This window comes from Manis javanica, chromosome 5 (genome assembly GCF_040802235.1).
Source record: "Manis javanica isolate MJ-LG chromosome 5, MJ_LKY, whole genome shotgun sequence".
NCBI lineage: Eukaryota > Metazoa > Chordata > Mammalia > Pholidota > Manidae > Manis > Manis javanica.
In genome coordinates this window covers 161,169,827-161,187,205 of record NC_133160.1, presented here as the reverse complement: position 1 = coordinate 161,187,205, position 17,379 = coordinate 161,169,827, and the positions used below count along the sequence as shown (strand labels likewise).

Genomic DNA, 17,379 nt, shown 5'->3' with positions numbered 1-17,379 from the left:
CAACGACGCTGGTGAGCCAAGAATGTGGCTTAAATCGAAACAAGTCAAGCCATCCGCCTGTTTGATGCTTCCCTGCCATTCTGCCCACCAGGGTCCTCCCCACCCACACCTACTGCCTCCTGGCGCCCTCCCCGCCCGCAGGGGAGAAGCCATAAGCTTTCTCTTCCCTGGCACACCAAGCTCCTCTGCGTAGAGGTTATAGTGAAGTGCACTGATTTGTTTAAATCAAATTTAACTCAAGATCCGCTGGTTTCCTCCGTGAGCCTGGGAGCTGTTTGAGAAGGCACCAGCAACTCCTCTGCAGCTTTTCGATCATACAGCAAGCACCTGGTAGCTGGGATCCAGTAGGTACCAAACAAATGCTTGCTAAATGGAAGTATGCCTAAATGTCCATGTTTCAGAGAGAAATCAGTGATTTGTGTCCAACATCAAATGGGGTCAGAGTTAAGAGTTAGTTAATCAGTGAATTAGCCTCAAACATGCCTGAAGGCGTGTGCATTTGCCCATTCCACATGGGACTGAACAGTGTTTACAGGCAGCATACCTCTTGCCTCCTACCCAGGAGCTTGCACGTGTGACACCACGGGCATCATGGGCACGTGGCACTTAGATGTACTCAATGTGGAAGAGCCTGGTTAAGGTCCTGTGGGGCCACCCCTGAACCAATGGGGGAGTGAAGCTGATAGATGTTTCCCCCTTTGTCCCTGGTTGGGACAGATATGAGAATTATTTCCCAGGGCTCCTCAGACGGCCCCAGGATGGAGCACCACTTACCTGCAGCGGTGGCCAAATTGTGGACGCATCCTTGTATTGGGTCCCCCCTTCCCCCTTTCACTCCTGCCGCTGGGGCTGTTCCTCCTTGCTGATACCCCCACATTTCTTCTCTGGGTGGGCTTTCACCTGAGGTCTCAGGGCTTCGTCCGGTGAGGTGGAGGTGAGAGCTGGCACACAAGTGGCCCCATGTCTATCTGAGGCCCTTGGGACGCATATCACTGCAGTGCCCAGCACTGGACCCTCTGGTCACCAGCTGTCACAGTCCCACATTACCCTGTCCCCTTCCACAGGTAAGGGTGGCTCCCTCCAATCTAGAACACTGAGATGCGACACACTCGGACTTCCCTCTGCTCCACTCTGCTGACGGGGCTGAACTCTTGGGGCTTCATCATTTGTTAGCATTTCTCATTAAACACAAGATTGCCTTCAGGTGCTCAGTGCCAGCAAAATGATGATCCTCATGTCCCTGGGATCCTCAGCAGGGCTGGGACAGAAACTAGTCCTCAGCACCCATAAGCCGTGGTGGAGACCCCACTGTGAGCAGAACACTGTGCTGAGCGCTGGCAGTGGGGTGGGGATGAGACCAAGCTGATATGGCTTGTTTTCAAAACACTCCTAATCTCAGTGAGGAAACAGGAACGGACAGGAAGTGGTGGGTCCCTCACAGGAGCAGGCAGTGGGCGCCTGTGCCAGCCGGACTGCAGCACCAAGAAGCGCTGAGGAGCTCAGAGCTTGGTCATAGGTGTGAGGGGAGGCCCGGCACAGAGGCACATGCCCGGCAGGAGTAGGGGGGGAAGGCAACACGTTTAAAGGCCCAGAGGCAGGACGCAGAGCCCTCGTTTAGAGCCAAGGAGGACATGGCTACAGATGCGACGTGCAGCCACTGGATGAAGGCTTTTCCAATGCCAGGCAGAGGCGTTTGGACCTTATTCCTATAGCAGTAGGAGCCACTGAAGGCTTTATGCAAATGTGCTTTAGACAAAGAGCTGCAGCTTTAAGCAGTGGGTTGGGGGAGAGACACCTGGGCTGTTAGGAGGTCACTGTGCTCCCCAGCTCAGCAGGATTTGCGGACGTGCAAGGAAGGGACTAACGGGCAAGTCTGACCAGGAAGTTCAAGGAGGGTTAGCCTTGAGCTCCAGTAACAAAGGCAGCCCCCACTCAGGGGAACCGGGAGGACCAGACTGGGAGTCTGTCTCAGGAGGTGTTCTGAGAAATTCTCAGCAGATGTGAAGGAGTGACCCACCCAGACTGGCTGTCTTTAGGGCCTGTCTGGCACCAGCACCTTGAAATGTTACCTTATCTAAACAAAAAATAACATGTAGCACTTAACAGTTGCTTTTGCCTTTTAAGACTGGAGCCTGCAGGTGTCTCCCAGGACTAGGGAAGGAGAAAGGTTTTCCCGTTGCAGACAGGGGGTGCCTGAGCACTGGAGCCCCTCCTTTATGAGTGTCTCACAGCAGGCCTAATGTTGCTTCAAGGGGGTGTATGGGCAGGACAGGGGTGCTGACCTCTGCTGTGATGGCCTGGTCCTTGCTGTCCCCTGGGCTCTGGCCAGTAGGCTGCTGCCTGCCCGTGCTGCCTGGAGCCCTCAGATCAGCCTGCAGTGCCTCCAAGTCCTTCTGGTGCTCAGAGCAGGCAGCCCGCTGCTCCAACAGCTCCTGCCTGAGGGAATCTGGAGAAGGAAGAGCAGCAGCAGGTCAGGCACAGTGAAGACGACGTCTGTCCTACAGGAGCGACATCTCTGGGGTGGGGCAGGGTGGGTAGCTGCTGGCAGCTTTGGGCCACGTTCTCCAAACTTACTTTAAGATAACAGAAATGGCTAAGTATATAGAGCACTGAATGCACTAAACCCTCCAAAATGTGTTCACTTAAGCCCTACAACCATTCTACCCAGTATTATCCTCCCATTTTATGAGGGAACTGAGCCTTAGAGAAGCTTAGTTAGTAGCTTAGAGCCACCCAGCTAGTAAGTGATAGAGTTGGGATTCAAAACTTGAAGTGGTTCTAAGTCATCGTGAACCACCTGCTCAGCCGCTGCTGGTTAGGATGGGTGGTGAGGAAGGCTGCGGCAGCCTGAGCCCAGAGCCGGACCCTGAGGTGACACTTGTCACCGGGTAAGAAAATGAAGAGAAGAACAGGGAATGATCAGATGACCCAGGGGCCTCTTGTCGGGATGTGGGTCTCACGTCGGAAATGTTGACATTTATGTTGGCTCTTAAGGGACAAAACGTTCACGGGCTCCCCTCCCTTTGGAGGTGAGGCCTTGGCTGGGCTGTGGAGGCAGGAGGTGGCACGCCCTCCCAACGGGATCAGGAGTAAAGCCAGAAGCACCCTGGGGAACCGTGCAGGGAAGAGCACAGCCAGGACCTCGGGGTCCTCTGCGGACGGTGGGTGGTTTCTGGTGTGTAACGCTTCCCAGCATGATCAAAAGACACAGAAAACCATCATGTCAGGATGAGTATTTGCTGAGAGGGCAGATGCTATTCAATAAGCTATTAATTTTTAAAGAGAAGATAGGTTTCAAGTGCTAGTAAATTTGATACTTTTCTGTGTACTTTTAAGACTCTGTATTTAGTTATTGCATATTACTTTTTAAAACACTGTTCCAATAATTCCATAAACCATAAGATACCCGGTACAGGCCTACATATAGAGCAAGTGCTCAACAGATAATGTAAAATAAACAAATGATGCTTAGAGTAGAAATTAATGACATTGTAAAAGTATATCAGTTGTAAAAGATTCCCCATAAGCTGCCTTAGCATCTCTGAAAGGTATGGTATATTAAACACATGTAAAAGCTCAATAAACTCTGATGATAGTATGTTGAAAATTTTACTTGGTTATCTTTTTTCTCCACTAGAGTTTTAATATAGTGATTTCTATGCTTATTTAAAAAATCAAAATAAATTTTAAAAAATCTTTTATCACAAATATATGTGCAACAAAACCCTTTAGCAAAGCATGAGCTACAGTGGGCTCATTCATTACCCTCCCCTCTTCTTTCATACCTTCCCACCATCCAGCCATTCATCCACCCATCTGCCCATCCATCCATCCACCCACCTATCCATCCATCCCCATCCATCTGTCCACCTGCCCATCCACCCACCCACCCACTATTCATCCAGCATGTCTGGGTCCCCACCCTAGTGTTTCAGGTAATCTGGTGGACACTCGCTTCCCTGCTGGCCAGGTGTGTCTCACACACGGGAGTGATTGGGACCAGGAGTATCTAATATCACCCTGTTGTGATAGGTGCTCCCACCCACCCAATGCCTCCCACAAAGGCTATGATTCACTATCATCACAGAGTCTGCAAAGCCTTTTCTTCCTGGGACAGGTGCTGAGAATTCCTAGGGTCTCTCCTGCATCTTTTGTCCAGGAAAAGATGAGCTGCTGTGGGATCAGAGGGGTGGGGAGGAGGCAGCTGCTGTGGGGTGTGGGGATCTCCAGGGGTGTCCAGCCCGATCTGAATCTGGGAAGTCTTGCACCTGAGACACGTGGCACAACCTGGATTTTATCTTGCATAACGTGTCTTCTTTAGATGCTGCGAACTTCAGCATTTCCCACGCGGCTGCCTCTATTCCAGCATAGCTGAGAAAACTGTGGGACTCTCTCTCTTTCCTGCTCCCCACATCACTTCCTCCAGAAATGTGCACAGCTGATGTGCTGACATGCAGTCAGTAGGACACACTGTGTACTCCAAAGTCAACCAAGCAGCAGGTACATCTTATTCACTTATGGAGGTAAAGAAAATTCTCTTGCCCAGAATTCTCTTAAGAAGAGCCCTGTCTGGGTTTGAAAAAAATATTTAATGCTAGACACGCCAGGTCTTTAATGCTAGCATCAAATAGGGAGAGGCATTTGTCTTGCTCTTGAAAGTGAGAAGGAAGATGAGAGTAAAGGAGAAAATGAGGGAGAGAAATGATCTGCCAAAATGGAGAGAGGCCTCTGGAGTCGGCGATGGGATGTTAGAACATTCAGTAATAATGACTGAATTCAGTGAACTTTTACAAAATGTTTACTGTGTACCAAGCTCTGTTCTAAGCACTTCCTGTATATTTACTCATATGATTCCAACAATAGTCCAGGAAGGTGGAGAGTATTATTATTCCCATTTTATAGATGAGCAACCGAGGCACAGAACAGTTAAGTAATTGCCCAAGGTCACACAGTTAGTGAGTGTTGGAGCCAGGCTTCAAGCCAGGCAGTTTGGCTCTGGAGATTTTACTGCTTCTGGTAACTTCCAGAATGGTTTTTGATATGGAAACTGAAGAGGAGGTGAGTTTCATGCCGGGATAATGTGGAAGCGGGCAAAGGAGGCAGAGCAATGGGCAGGAGCCTGCGGGCCTGAGCCCCTCAGATTTGCAGAGATCTTCAGGACAGAAGTGAGAAGTTGAAGCAATCCCATGAAACTGTCATGAAGACCCAGAGATCTGGTGTACATTCAATAATAATAATAAAGATGATAATAATATAGGTAACCCCCACATTTTGAAATTTCAAAAGTTACATGACTTCATTTTTACAAAAGACATACATTAGTACCTGTTTTTGCTAATGGAAAGATCCAAAAAAGATTTTCACTTTTACAAAAAAAAGGCAAAATGCTCTTTTTGAGCATTCAGCATATGTGCTGCATGGAGCCTTTACGGAGGCAGCGAGGGCCCCATGCAGCGAGAGTGGCCCCCAAGCTCCCTTCCCAGAAGACACTCAGCATCTCAGCATCACGGTGCCAGAGCTTTGCACTGTGCGTGAGAGCTGGGAACTGTGTCTGAATGATACTTTATCTCCATGTATTTTTTGTATCCACTATCAAGGTCCATTTCAAGGTATCAGAGAAGGTTGAGAGAGGTGACTTTGGGGGTCTAAGAACACTCAAAAAATTTCCATATAAATTAATGGTAATTGGTTCTTCACTTTATGCCATTCTGTCTTATGAAAGGTTTCATAAGAAAGCTCCATTTTCAGATATTGGGGGAAACCTGTATTATAATCTGCATTCAATGGGCTCATGTTATATATTAGGCACTTTATATTTAATATCTCTTCAAATCCACACAACCTCCTATGAGGTCAGAGAGTTGTAACTCCGTTTTATAGAAAAGGAAAATGGCTGAGGGTGACCCCCTGCCAACCCAGCTCATGTCCCACAGCTAGTTGTGGTGGAGCCAGGACAGTCACCCTGGCCCGTGTGCCTCCTGACCGCTGGGCCCCACCATGCCCAGTCTCCACATGTGGACCCTGCCATGTGGCTAGGCCCTCCAGGTGTGCAGCTGGTTGCATACCTAGCAGCAGAGCCTGCTGGGCCTGCACCCTCCCCAGCTCCCCCTGGAGCTTTTGCTGGGCCTTCTCCTCCAAGGCCTGAAGCTCCAGCTGGTGTGCCTGGTGCTGGATCTGGAGGCTGTGGCTGGATTCCTTCTTCAAGCGCTCCTCTGTGGCCTGTGGGCATAAGTGGAAGAAAGGAGGCATGAAAGTGAGCAGAGAAGGGGAGATCTGTCCCTTCTGATAAGCTCCTCCTCTGGGCTGGGGTCTACTGAGCACGCATCACACCCCAGTGCAGGGCTTATCAGACTACAGTGAATGCTCCCCCACCTCTCTGGGACAACAGCAATGGCTTGGTCACAGCAGCCATTTTGTACCATGTGAACCTAACCTTTGTCCATAGCTGACTGAACCAGAGTGTACAACTGTTCCAAACTGGGCCAATCACTGGGAATTTGGTGTTAGAAAGTGGAGGGGTGGGGGGAGAGAGAGCAAGAAAGATAGACATTAAACTGGTTGGCTCCAATTTTAACACACTTAGGAGTGAGATGAGCCACAACCTGCCCCAGAACCAGAGAAGTGGAGGAAGCTGTCTGTGAAGACAGCCCAGGTCTGACATGCAGAGCAGAAATGACAGAAGCAGGGAGAATACTGACAGCTTTTTCAATCCCTGGTCTAGTCTGGTCCTGAGAACTGGCTCTCTGTGTCTTTGGGTTCATTTATTATTATTTCATTTATTAATTCTTTCACTCAGCTTTCATTTATTGGAGGCCTATTACATGTTAGACATCCAAAGCAGGTTCTATGGACAGCTGTATAAGCTCTAATAAAACTCTCCTCACTGCCGAAGCTAATGCAAGTTGGTTTCTGTGGCAGGTATAATGATGGCCCCAGAGACATCTGTGTCCGAATCCCTGGAAACTGGGACTCCGTCACCTTCGACAATAAAAGGGGCTTTGCAAGTGTGATTCAGTCAAGAGTCCTGAGATGGGAGATCATCCTGAATCATCTGGGCAGCTCAATGTAATCACAAGGGTCCTCACAGGAGGGAGGTGGCAGGGCCAGGCAGAGGACGTGTGAGGACAGAAGCAGAGGAAAGGGGTGATGGGAAGATGCCACACTTGGCTTTGAAGACACAGGAAGGGGCCCAAAGCCAAGGAATGCAGGCAGCCTCTAGAGCGGAGAAGGCAGGAAAGCAGATTTTCCCAGAGCCTTTCGAAGGAACACAGCCCTGCCAATACCGTGATTTTAGGACTTGTGACCTCCAGACCTGTCAGATGATCAATCTGTGATGTGTTTAGCCACCAGATCTGTGATAATTGTTACAGTAGCAACAGAAAACATAAAGTCTCTGCTTTGTTTTGCTTTGTTTTTTTGCAACGAAGAGTTCCAATTAATACCAGCCCCACCTTTTAGATGAGGAAATTGAGACTAGGAGAAATGAATTCACTTCTCCAAGGTCACACAGAAAAGATTCAAGAATTATCATTTCCCTTATCCCCTTTTTAACAGCAGAGGAAACAGGCTCAGAAAGGCGACATGACCCGACTGAAGGCAGGTGAAGGTGGCGGCAGGATAGTAACCCACAGGCGGCGGGTGTTGGGGCCCAGGCCCTTCCAGCTCCCCATGCACGCTGAGAACACTGAGCCAGGGGATTTCACCATATGCACGAGGGGCCTCCCAGGGGAGCCCAGGGCAGCCAAGCAGCCACAGCAGCACCCGGACGCTTGCTCATGCTTTCTGTCTGCTGCTTCCCACACATGGGGAAGTGGTCTCACTCCTCCACGGGGACCTCAGTCAGCCCAGGCTGAATGTACTTAAGACATAAAAGTCTCACATTTTTCAAACTCTCCAATATTTCCACCTCTTGAACTTGCTGCAGGCTCAGAGAATTCCAATTGGTGATTGTTTTATCCCAGGGGATATGGGAATGGAGAGGTCTAAGCAAACATTTGCAAAAGATGGTGCCAAACTCTCCTACTCTGGGACCTGGCCCCTCTCTGTCCCGGGACAGCAGAGGATTCAGGGCAGCATCGTCTGCTTCCTCACACAGAAGCCCTTAGCACCCCACATTTGTATCAAGCCAGACACTCATGCCTGGCATATTGCTCCAGTAAACCTATGAGAGGTTTACTGTGCTCTTTTTGTGGCTGGTTGGGGCCTCCTAAGGAGCCCAGTTCCACCTCGTCTCTCTACAAAGGTTCTGACACCAATTTCAATGTGTGTGTAGGCGGCATGGTTTCCCTGCACCAGCAAGCAATGCTCAGTTGCCAACTGTGTGTCCTACAAGTTAACTTGATTCAGGCTGTCTACCCTGAGATAGCATCAGATCCCCCAGGTGAATGGCCCAGCTGAAGGGACTACCCCCCACCCCCTTCAGATGCCCATTGCCAGCCCAGGTTTTTACTGGTTTATATCAGAGTTTCCCATGACCCCCTCCCTGGGTTCAATTTATCTGTTACAATGGCTCACAGAACTAAGGAAAGTCATTTACTCATTAGATTGCTGGTTTACTACAAAGGATATTAAAGGATACTAATCAACAGCCAGATGAAGACATACATAAGAAAAGGTCTGGGAGGGTCCCATGTGCAGAAGCTTCCATCCCCATGGAATTGGGATACGTCATCCTCCCAGTACATGGATGTTCACCCACTGGGAAGCCCTCCTGACCTTCTCCTTTCAGGCTTTTAGGGAGCCTTGGTTACATAGTTATGATCGATCAAATCATTGGCAAGGGCCAACAGATTCAGCCCCCAGCCTCTCTCCCTTCCCCAGAGATTGGCGGGTTGGGAGTGGGGGACCGGGAGGTCCAACCATTTAGTCGCTTGGTTCATCCCCTGGCAACCAGCCCACATCATTAAATGAGGTCCGAAAGTCACCTCATTGACATTTCTGTGACTCTCATCACATAGGAAATTCCAAGGTGTTTTGGGAGCTTTGTGCAAGAAATGGAATGAAGACCAGATACCTATTTGTTACTCTGCATCCTATCACACTCGCCATGCCCCATCCTATGTAAAGTCCCCTTTCCCTGTGCTCCCCAAATGCCTTGGGCAACCATCTCCTGGTCCTAACCCACTGAATTAGAGCAACCTGTTTGCGAGGGTGCCTTCCCCCTGGAGGTGGGCCCCACACAGCTGAGAGAGAGTGTTCATCACCTTGGTGTCTCCTGGGACCAGCACAGGGGCTGCTCAGTATCACAGAATTGGCAAGTGAGTAATCAGAGTGGTTCTTTTAACAACTGAGCCGTGCTATAGGCTGAAGGCTTATGCCCCCCCAAATCTGTATGTTGAAACCCACCCCGCAGTGTAATGGTGTGAGGAGGGGGGCCTTTGAGAGGTGATAGGTCCTGAGGGTGAAGCCCTCATGAGCATGATTAGTGCCCCCCCTAAAAGCGGCCCCAGAGCGCTCCCTTCCCCCTCCTGGCCACCTACAAGCCAGGAAGCAGCCTCTTTCCGGACGCCACATCTGTTGGTGCCCTGGTCTGGCACTTCTGGCCTCCAGAACTGTGGAAATAAATTGTTGATAAGCCATCCATCATGGAATTCTGTTTATAGCAGCCTGAGTGGACGTGAACAAGCTCTGCTCTAAGTTCTTCACTGGTATTATCTCTGCTGACGCTCTCAGGCCGAGGCACAAACCTGCTAGGTGACTGCCTGAGCTCCTCACCACCCAGGAAGTGGCAAACCCAGGATCTGAACCCAGGTACCCCACTCTTATTCCCTATCTTATATAGGGATTGACTCTATGTCTGCTGTTTCTAATTAGAATTGGAACCTGGCTGTTCGGTCTCCTTTTAGAATAAATCCATGCAGACTTGAGCCAGCACTGAAGACCCCATCAATCCAGTTCTAGGGTCTCCAGGGACTAAGAACTGCAGGGTGGCCCTGGTGAGCAGAGCACCCCCCACCACCATGGCCAGGCCTCAGACCCTGCTTCCTCCAAACAACCAGAGCCCTTGGGACTCCTCCCCACCCCAGTGGGCCAGGGGCTTCCTTGTCTCCTGCACGGGATTGAGGTCTGCAGCCTAGAGGGATAAAGCTCAGGCAAAAGGCCAACATTGCTCAGCAGCTAATAACCTGGGACTTCAGTTGCAAGCCAAGGTGGACAAAGATTTAAGAGAATAAAAGAAGAAAAAAAAGAAGAAAGGGAACTCACATTTTTTGAACACTTACTAAGTGCCAAATAGTCCACATGCATTCTCTCCCTTTTTTTATAATTTCATTTTATTTTTTTCAGGGCACACATTCCAAACAGTATAAAAAGACAAACATTATTAAAGGAAAGGAAAGCCAGCACCTCCTAGCCCTCTTTTTCCTCTTTGCATCCTCTTCTCTGAGGGCTAATTGGAAGAGGGTCTGTTGGATGGTAGATTCCTCTGGAGTCTGGAGGGTGTCAGATGCCCAGCCAGCAAGGCTATTGGAAGCCCACAAGTGTGAGAATCCATAGGTCTTCTCTCTAGGGTGGTTCAATTTCCCCAGGGAGGATTCTCCAGTCTCCTGTTAGGAGATCTAAGTTCTGGCTGCTGACCTTCTGGGGCTGAGCAGGAGAAAGGACTGCTCGGGTGGGAGAGAACTGGCAGGAGTGCATCTAATGGCTCAGGATACACATTTTCACCTAGATCTGTACTTGGACCCACATCTTATCCCGGCTTCCAGGACTGGTATTTCCTAATTCAGAGTCTCCCTGACTTTCTTTATCTAGAGATTCCACACCCCCCAACTCCCATCTCTTGTCCCTAAATAAGACATAGATAATTGCTTGATTGTGCCAGGTAAGCTGGGAATCTGGGTTCCGGGTGAGTCATATTCCCCACTCTCGCCTTCCCAGGTAACTGGTACCTCCAATTCCTGAACTCCACCATGGGATTCAACTTGAGTCTCATCCTTCTCTCCCTGCGGGCCCTTTGGTCTGAGCTTCTCTGCTCTGCAAGGCCATATGCTATCTCCTCATTTGTTCCCTGTCTTCATATGATGTGGTACCAGTGTGCAGATGTCTCCTCTCTCCATCTGGGTGGAGTGTGCTTCTGCTTTGGGTCATTGTCTTCTGGAAGGTTTCCAATGGGAAAGGATTCACAAGTCTTTATTCTGCTACCCTAAAACCAGAAATCTGCCCCCCTTTTTCCTTTCATTTAATCATCTGGACAACTCAAAGAGGTGGGTATTGATACCCCAGTTTATAGAAGGGGAAGTTAACTTTGAAACTTTCATTTAATGAGACTCTTGACTAAGGAGCTACTGGGAACTGGGAGATGGTTCAGTGATGAACACCTACTGATGGCAGCTTCGCTTGGTGGATTTGGTCATGCAAAGAAGTCACGTGTTAGAGTGTGAGGACTGCCCCGACAGAGGGAGCAGCGTGTTATCTAAGGCAGCCACAGAGGGAGCCTCCCCTCGAGAGAGAGAGAGGAGGGAGTGAACGCCTTTTGAGAAACTGAATAGATGAAATGTCTGGCGCCTCCTTGCTGGATCGGGCACCAGTGGGCCTGATCTCATCACAGCTTTCCGAGCTCTGCACCAGGTCTTTCCCACTGAGCCGGTTTTTCTCAACCCTGCTGCTCATCCCCCTTTGAGCTCCCAGGCTGAGCCTGACTCCCCAGCGTGCACCAAGCATGACACTGCCCAAGTCATGAACGAAAATCATTCTTACACCAGCAAGGTCATATACAGATGGGGAAAAGCAAAAAATCTCAGACCTAAGTCTGAGTCCTTGCTTTGCCCCTTACTAGCTGTGTGACCCTGAGCAAGTTACTGAACCTCTCTTAGCCCTTTTCCTCATCTGAAGAAAGGGACTATGATAGTAACGACCTTGCAAGATGACTGTGGGGATTAGACATGATGTACAAATGGCGCCCCTGAAGTGCAGAGCAGGGTGCTTGCATTGCAAGCGCTCAGTAGAGAGAGGACTTCATCGTCATCCCCCTTACCTTGAGTTCCTGGTTTTTGGCCTTCTCGAGCACGCGTAGGGCTCGCTGATGGGAAGCCTCGAGCTGGGCTCTCACGGCCTGGCTCTGCTGAGCAGCCTCCTGGAGCTCGCGCTGCAGCTTCTCCCTTTCGTGGTCAGAGAGCTGCTTGAGCTCCTGCAGGTCCTCCCTGTAGCTGCTGGTACACTGCTCCAGAGCCCGCTGCATCTGCGAGACCTGCCCACAGGCATCCTGCTCTCAGGTGAGGCCCCTTCCCCTGCCCAGGAGTTTCTTTAAATTAAAAGCCTTCGAATGTCTCCTCACCCCAGCTAAGCCTCCTCTATCTGTGGGAACTCTCAGGGGGTGGAAATTGCAAGCTTGAAGAATCTGGGGGTGGCCAGTCTCCAGGGTGCTCCTCAGCTAGAGCCATAAATGCCAGGCAAGGGTGACAGATGGGTGGGATGCCAACCAGCCAAGAGAAATCAAGAGGGGCCCAGAATATCCTCCAGGGTCTACCTGGCAGCCTCCCTCACCTCCTCCCCATGCTTGCTCAGATCTCATTTTTCACTGAAGTCTTCCTTCCCCGAAACCCTATCTAGTACTATACCCACTCCCCACACCAGTTTCCCATCCTTTTTGCCCTGCTGTCTTTTCTTTTTCCCAAAGCACTTATCATCCTCTGACATAGTATGTGCTTTTATTTCTTATGCCTAGCATTTTTAATCTGACCCACCTCGCTGCTAAAATACAAGCACTATCGTGCAGGACTTTTGTCTGGTTTATTCACTGATGTAGCCCAAGCACCTAGGAGAGTTTCTGGCTCATAGCACGTGATCATGAGCCACAGCAGGTTCATGAATGAATAAGTAGAACCAAGAATCCCACTTTGCCCTGACCCGGAATGCCCTCCCAGCTGGGCATGGATCAGGCCTCACATGCATTTCCAAGGCTGTCTGTAAGCAGGAGGAGGAGCCACAGGCTCACTCGCATGAGGGGACCTCCCCACCCCGCTGGCCGGCTACCTGGGCTTGCAACCTGGCCTTCTGGCTTCGCCACTCCTCCTGCAGATGCTGGATTTTGGGTGCCTTCTCCTTCAGCAAAGAGCCCAGTGGAGGCTGCAGGTAACCTCCTTCCTTGAGGGAGACTTCAATCCTTTGAAGACAAGGAGGCCAAAATCACAGAAGATCCTTGGTTGGGAGTGACAAGACCATCCTAACAACATCTCAGCCACCAGGGCTGGGAGAACATAGTTCCCACAGCAGTTTAGTGGGAACGAGAAACATCCTCCCTGGAATCAAATAAGCAACCTGACATATAAATTCTAGGTGTTATTGCACTTGGAATACAATCAGGACTCAGCCGGCACCACCCAGTATCTGTTTCCGTGGGTGCTGAGTAAATGATGATCAACTGTCAGAATGACTGAGAGCTTAGAGTTACTTATTGGTTCCTTGGGAGCTCCAAAATAGAGGTCTCTGTGATCTAATTTCACAACCCTTCCTGCATATAAAAAAAATGAAACAATAATGCTTTACTTGAATATAGTATTTTATAAATTTCAAAGCATGTGCATAACTTTTACTGGCTGTCCCCAAGTACACATAGGAGGGTTATAAATAAGCCTCTACATCTGTAGCAGGAACAAGAAGATGCTGGCTTAAAGCTGCAGTAGTTTCTGCATCCTAGGACAGAGGCTGACAGGTGTCTTTGGAGGAGACCTTCCCTTACTCACTTCTGAACTTTTTAACCAGCTGAGAAGTTCAAATGTAACTGGTTCAGATTGTGATGTTAATATATTTATCTCAGTAACAATGTGAAAGGATGCCGCACGGTGGGCGCCTCTTTGGAGATTGCTGGGGTGTAAGTGATGTTTTGCTTACTCTGGAAAGGACATTAGGCCAGAGGAGCCGAGGTTAGGGGAGTGAGAAAGGCCATGATGGGGGGACTCCAGCCTGGCAGAGGTGGGAAGGCCCAGCAACATGGGCACAGGCTGGGGGGTTAAGGAGAGAGTCAGGGGGGACCCCTGAAAAGACGGGAAGGAAACCAGGAGCAGCATAGTACTGTGGTTAAGAGCTTAGACATCAGAACAAGACTACCCTGGCTCAAATTCCAGCTCTGCCATCCACTAGGTATGTGACCTTGTGAGATCTTCACTGTCTGAGCACAAGTTTCCTCATCTGTGACATGAGTTGCTAATGGTAACTTTCACGTGGATTATTATGAGGATAAATATCTAAGAAATGCTTAAAACTGTGTCTGACACATAGTAAGGATTATATAGAGAACCAACCAAATATTTAATAAAGAGAGGGGGTCTCTTTCTCTGCATTCTAGTTCCCTTAGGTTATCCTCAAGCTTTTGAGGATGTGCTTAAATGTAACCACCTGTAAGGAGAAATAAACAAAAGCTAAACAGAAAGAAGAAATGAATAACAAAAGAAATAAACAGACCCAGAAGATGCGTGTTCTGACCTCTGGGTATGAAACAAACCAACGGTTCAGAGACAGCCAGAGGTGTGACCAGAGAGAGGTGGCAGAGAGAAAGACTGACAAGTGACATTACCAGGTCCGGTACGTGGAACAGGTAAGCAATCCCTCATGCTTCCTGGGGGTGCAGACTGGACTTCGTTCCAGAGCTCAGTTATGATTTTTAAAATAATTTACTGAAGTAAAATTTACATATAGTGAAGTGCACCGATCTTAAGTGTACAATTTAGTAAGTTTTGACAAATTCATATAATCATAAAATCAACACCCATCAAAATATAGAACATGTTATTACCCAGAAACTCCCCTTGCACCACCCTTCCTGTCAAACCACCACCCATAGGGAGCCAGGGCTAGACTTCCATCACCTCAGATTCGTTTGGCCCAATCTTAGGTATCATACAAACAGAATCATGTGGTATGTAATCTTCTGGGTCTGCTTCTTTAGCTCAACTGTATGTCTTTGGGATTCATCCATATTGTTGTATATGTCAATAGTTCCTACGTTTTTGTTGCTGACTAGTATTTCATTACGTGCATAGGCTATAATTTGTTTATATTCCTCATGATAGACATTTGAGTTGTTTACACTTCATGGCTATTAGGAATAAAGCTGCTAGACATATTCTTGTACAAATATTTTCCATAGCACTGTATTTGTTCTGTCCTGGGCCTCCTGACCTTAGATCTCAGACAACTTTCTTTCCTTCTCCATCATTGTTTGGCCCCTCCACTCCCGCCAAAACCCCTGTGGGTAAAATCCCCCAAGCCCCAACTTGCTCATTTGCTTCCACAGTTGAGGACACCCCCTTATCAGTATAGCCACATGAGAGAAAAGACAAGGCTGTAGTGATCACCACCTGTGGTAGGTCCGTCCAGCATCCTGGGAAAGCTTTCTGCTTTCCGCAGTAATCCCCTTTAGTCCACAGGGTTCAGGTGCAGCTAACTCTGCATCATCCTCAGCAGTAACAGGGAAGGGCATGTGACACACACCTGGCCAATCAGAGCACTCCATTTCTTTGGCTAGAATGATTGCCTTAGGGATGACATAGGACCCAAGCAAAGCCCCTTAGAGACCTCTTTGAAATTTCCACCAGTAGTTTCAGGAAAAAGATTCTTTCCTCTGGAGTTGTGAGTTATAAATAGGACAAAGTTTGTGGAAGCCAGCAGGAAGAAGTAATACCAGGATTTAACCGGGAAGCCTGACTCGAGAGTCTGTGCTCTTTAACCAACATCCCTCCATGCCTCACAGATCCTGAGATGGAATCTGCAGGATGTTGTGGAAGTATTATCAGCTGGTGACTTCCCTGGACTGTAGGCTCCCTTAGACTGCCTTTGATCTGGGTTAGGAGTTTGGACCCTGCTTCCCCAGTGCTGTGGTCTGAAGGTTTATATCCCTCCAAAATTGGTATGTTGAAACCTATTACCCAACGTGATGGTGTCAGGAAGTGGGGCCTCTGAGAGGTCATCAGGGTGAAACCCTCATAAGAGGGATTAGTGCCCTTACAAAAGAAGCCCTAGACAGCTCCTTGTACCTTCCACCATGTGACAACACAGAAAAAAGATGCCTTTTATGAATCAGAAAGTGGGACCTCACCAGACACAGAATCTGCTAGCACTTTGTCCTCAGACATTCTAGCCTCCAGAACTGTGAGAATAAATTTTTGTTGTTTATAAGCCACCCAGTCTTAATTTCATTAAGCACTGTGAATAGACTGCATCACCCTACCTAGGAAGCAGCCAGATGGCAGGAGAATGGCCTATCTGGTATCTATCAGGAGTCCACATAGTCACTTATTTGTGTAGGGTAGTAGATCATAACTGTGGTGTCCTCAGAATCACCTGGGAAGCTTTCTCAAAATACACAGGGTTGGGATGTACCATAGACCCATGACAACAGAATCTTGTGAGGTGGTGTGACAGGCTGTATTACTGTGCAGCAAATATTCATTCTCTGTTTCCTCTGCCTCCTGTGATGTGACAGATTCAGTTGTGGTCCCCAAAACTCATGTTGAAGCTCTCACCACAAAATGTGATGATACTTGGAAATGGGGCCTTTGGGAGGTAATTAGGTTGGGAGGCTAGAGCTCTTGTGATGAGATTCAGGTCCTCATAAGAGGAGACAACGTGAAGGAACTAATCCTTCAGCCCTGTCCCAGAGTGAGAAGGCATGTGGTACCAACTTGAACTCTACCCATAGTTTGGGGCAGGCAATAACACCTGACTCTGGCAGGAACCAAGCTCATAGAAGCCCAGCAGAACTTTGCAGAGCCATGGAAAAAGGTAGCTTGACCCGTGAGATAAAATGACTGATATTTTGGGAATGTTTGTTACAGCAGCAAGAGATGACTAATATAGGCAGTCAGGATGGGGGATTTCCCAATGGTGACCAAGCTCCCCCATGTCCCCTAGTTAAAGAACACTCAGAAAACAAAGAGCAGAGGTTTGGGGCTAGTCCATGACTGAGCTTTCAGCAGGTTTACAAACCTCTTTGAAATTTCAGGTGCTTAATGTATAAAATGGCCTCTCTGGGTTAATGTGACAATTAAATAAGATAGTTTATATAAAGCTCATAGCTCTATGGAAGACATACAAAACATTTCTATTCCCTCCCTAGGCATGATGCAAGGGGCAGTGATAAATACTTGAGGAGAGTATGGATGAATGAATGAATCCTTCAATGTGAGTCATTCACTGGAGTGCTAGGAAGTCTGCACAGCCTCCTGTACCTTTCTTCATCGCTGCTGGTTCTGTCTTCAACCGCTGACTTATCTTGAAGCTCTTCTCTGGTCAGGGTCTGAGAAGGTTCGTTCAGCCTTAAGCATGGATCCTAAGACAAAAACAGTTGCAAGATGAGACTACGTACAGTTCCCTGATTCAACCTGTAGCTTATTTAACTAGAGCACAGAGGAGAATGAGTCCCCTGCCAGTCTACTACTGGTGCAC

General features: G+C 48.6%; 1 protein-coding gene across 5 annotated transcripts in view; it reads right to left on the bottom strand.

Moving 5' to 3' along the window:
* Window positions 1-17,379, bottom strand: part of FAM184B (family with sequence similarity 184 member B) — a 141,732-nt gene that overhangs the window by 9,222 nt on the left and 115,131 nt on the right. For 3 of the 5 annotated variants that reach the window (XM_073237797.1, XM_073237798.1, XM_073237795.1), the window contains exons 8-13: window positions 17,163-17,263; window positions 12,970-13,099; window positions 11,972-12,184; window positions 9,480-9,551; window positions 6,066-6,219; window positions 2,283-2,446 (exon numbers count right to left, since the gene is read on the bottom strand). In XM_073237797.1, coding sequence (XP_073093898.1) covers window positions 2,283-2,446; window positions 6,066-6,219; window positions 9,480-9,551; window positions 11,972-12,184; window positions 12,970-13,099; window positions 17,163-17,263 — 834 coding nt within the window. The remainder of the gene's footprint in view (window positions 1-2,282; window positions 2,447-6,065; window positions 6,220-9,479; window positions 9,552-11,971; window positions 12,185-12,969; window positions 13,100-17,162; window positions 17,264-17,379) is intronic. The other 2 variants (XM_073237796.1, XM_073237799.1) reach the window with 2 other exon arrangements.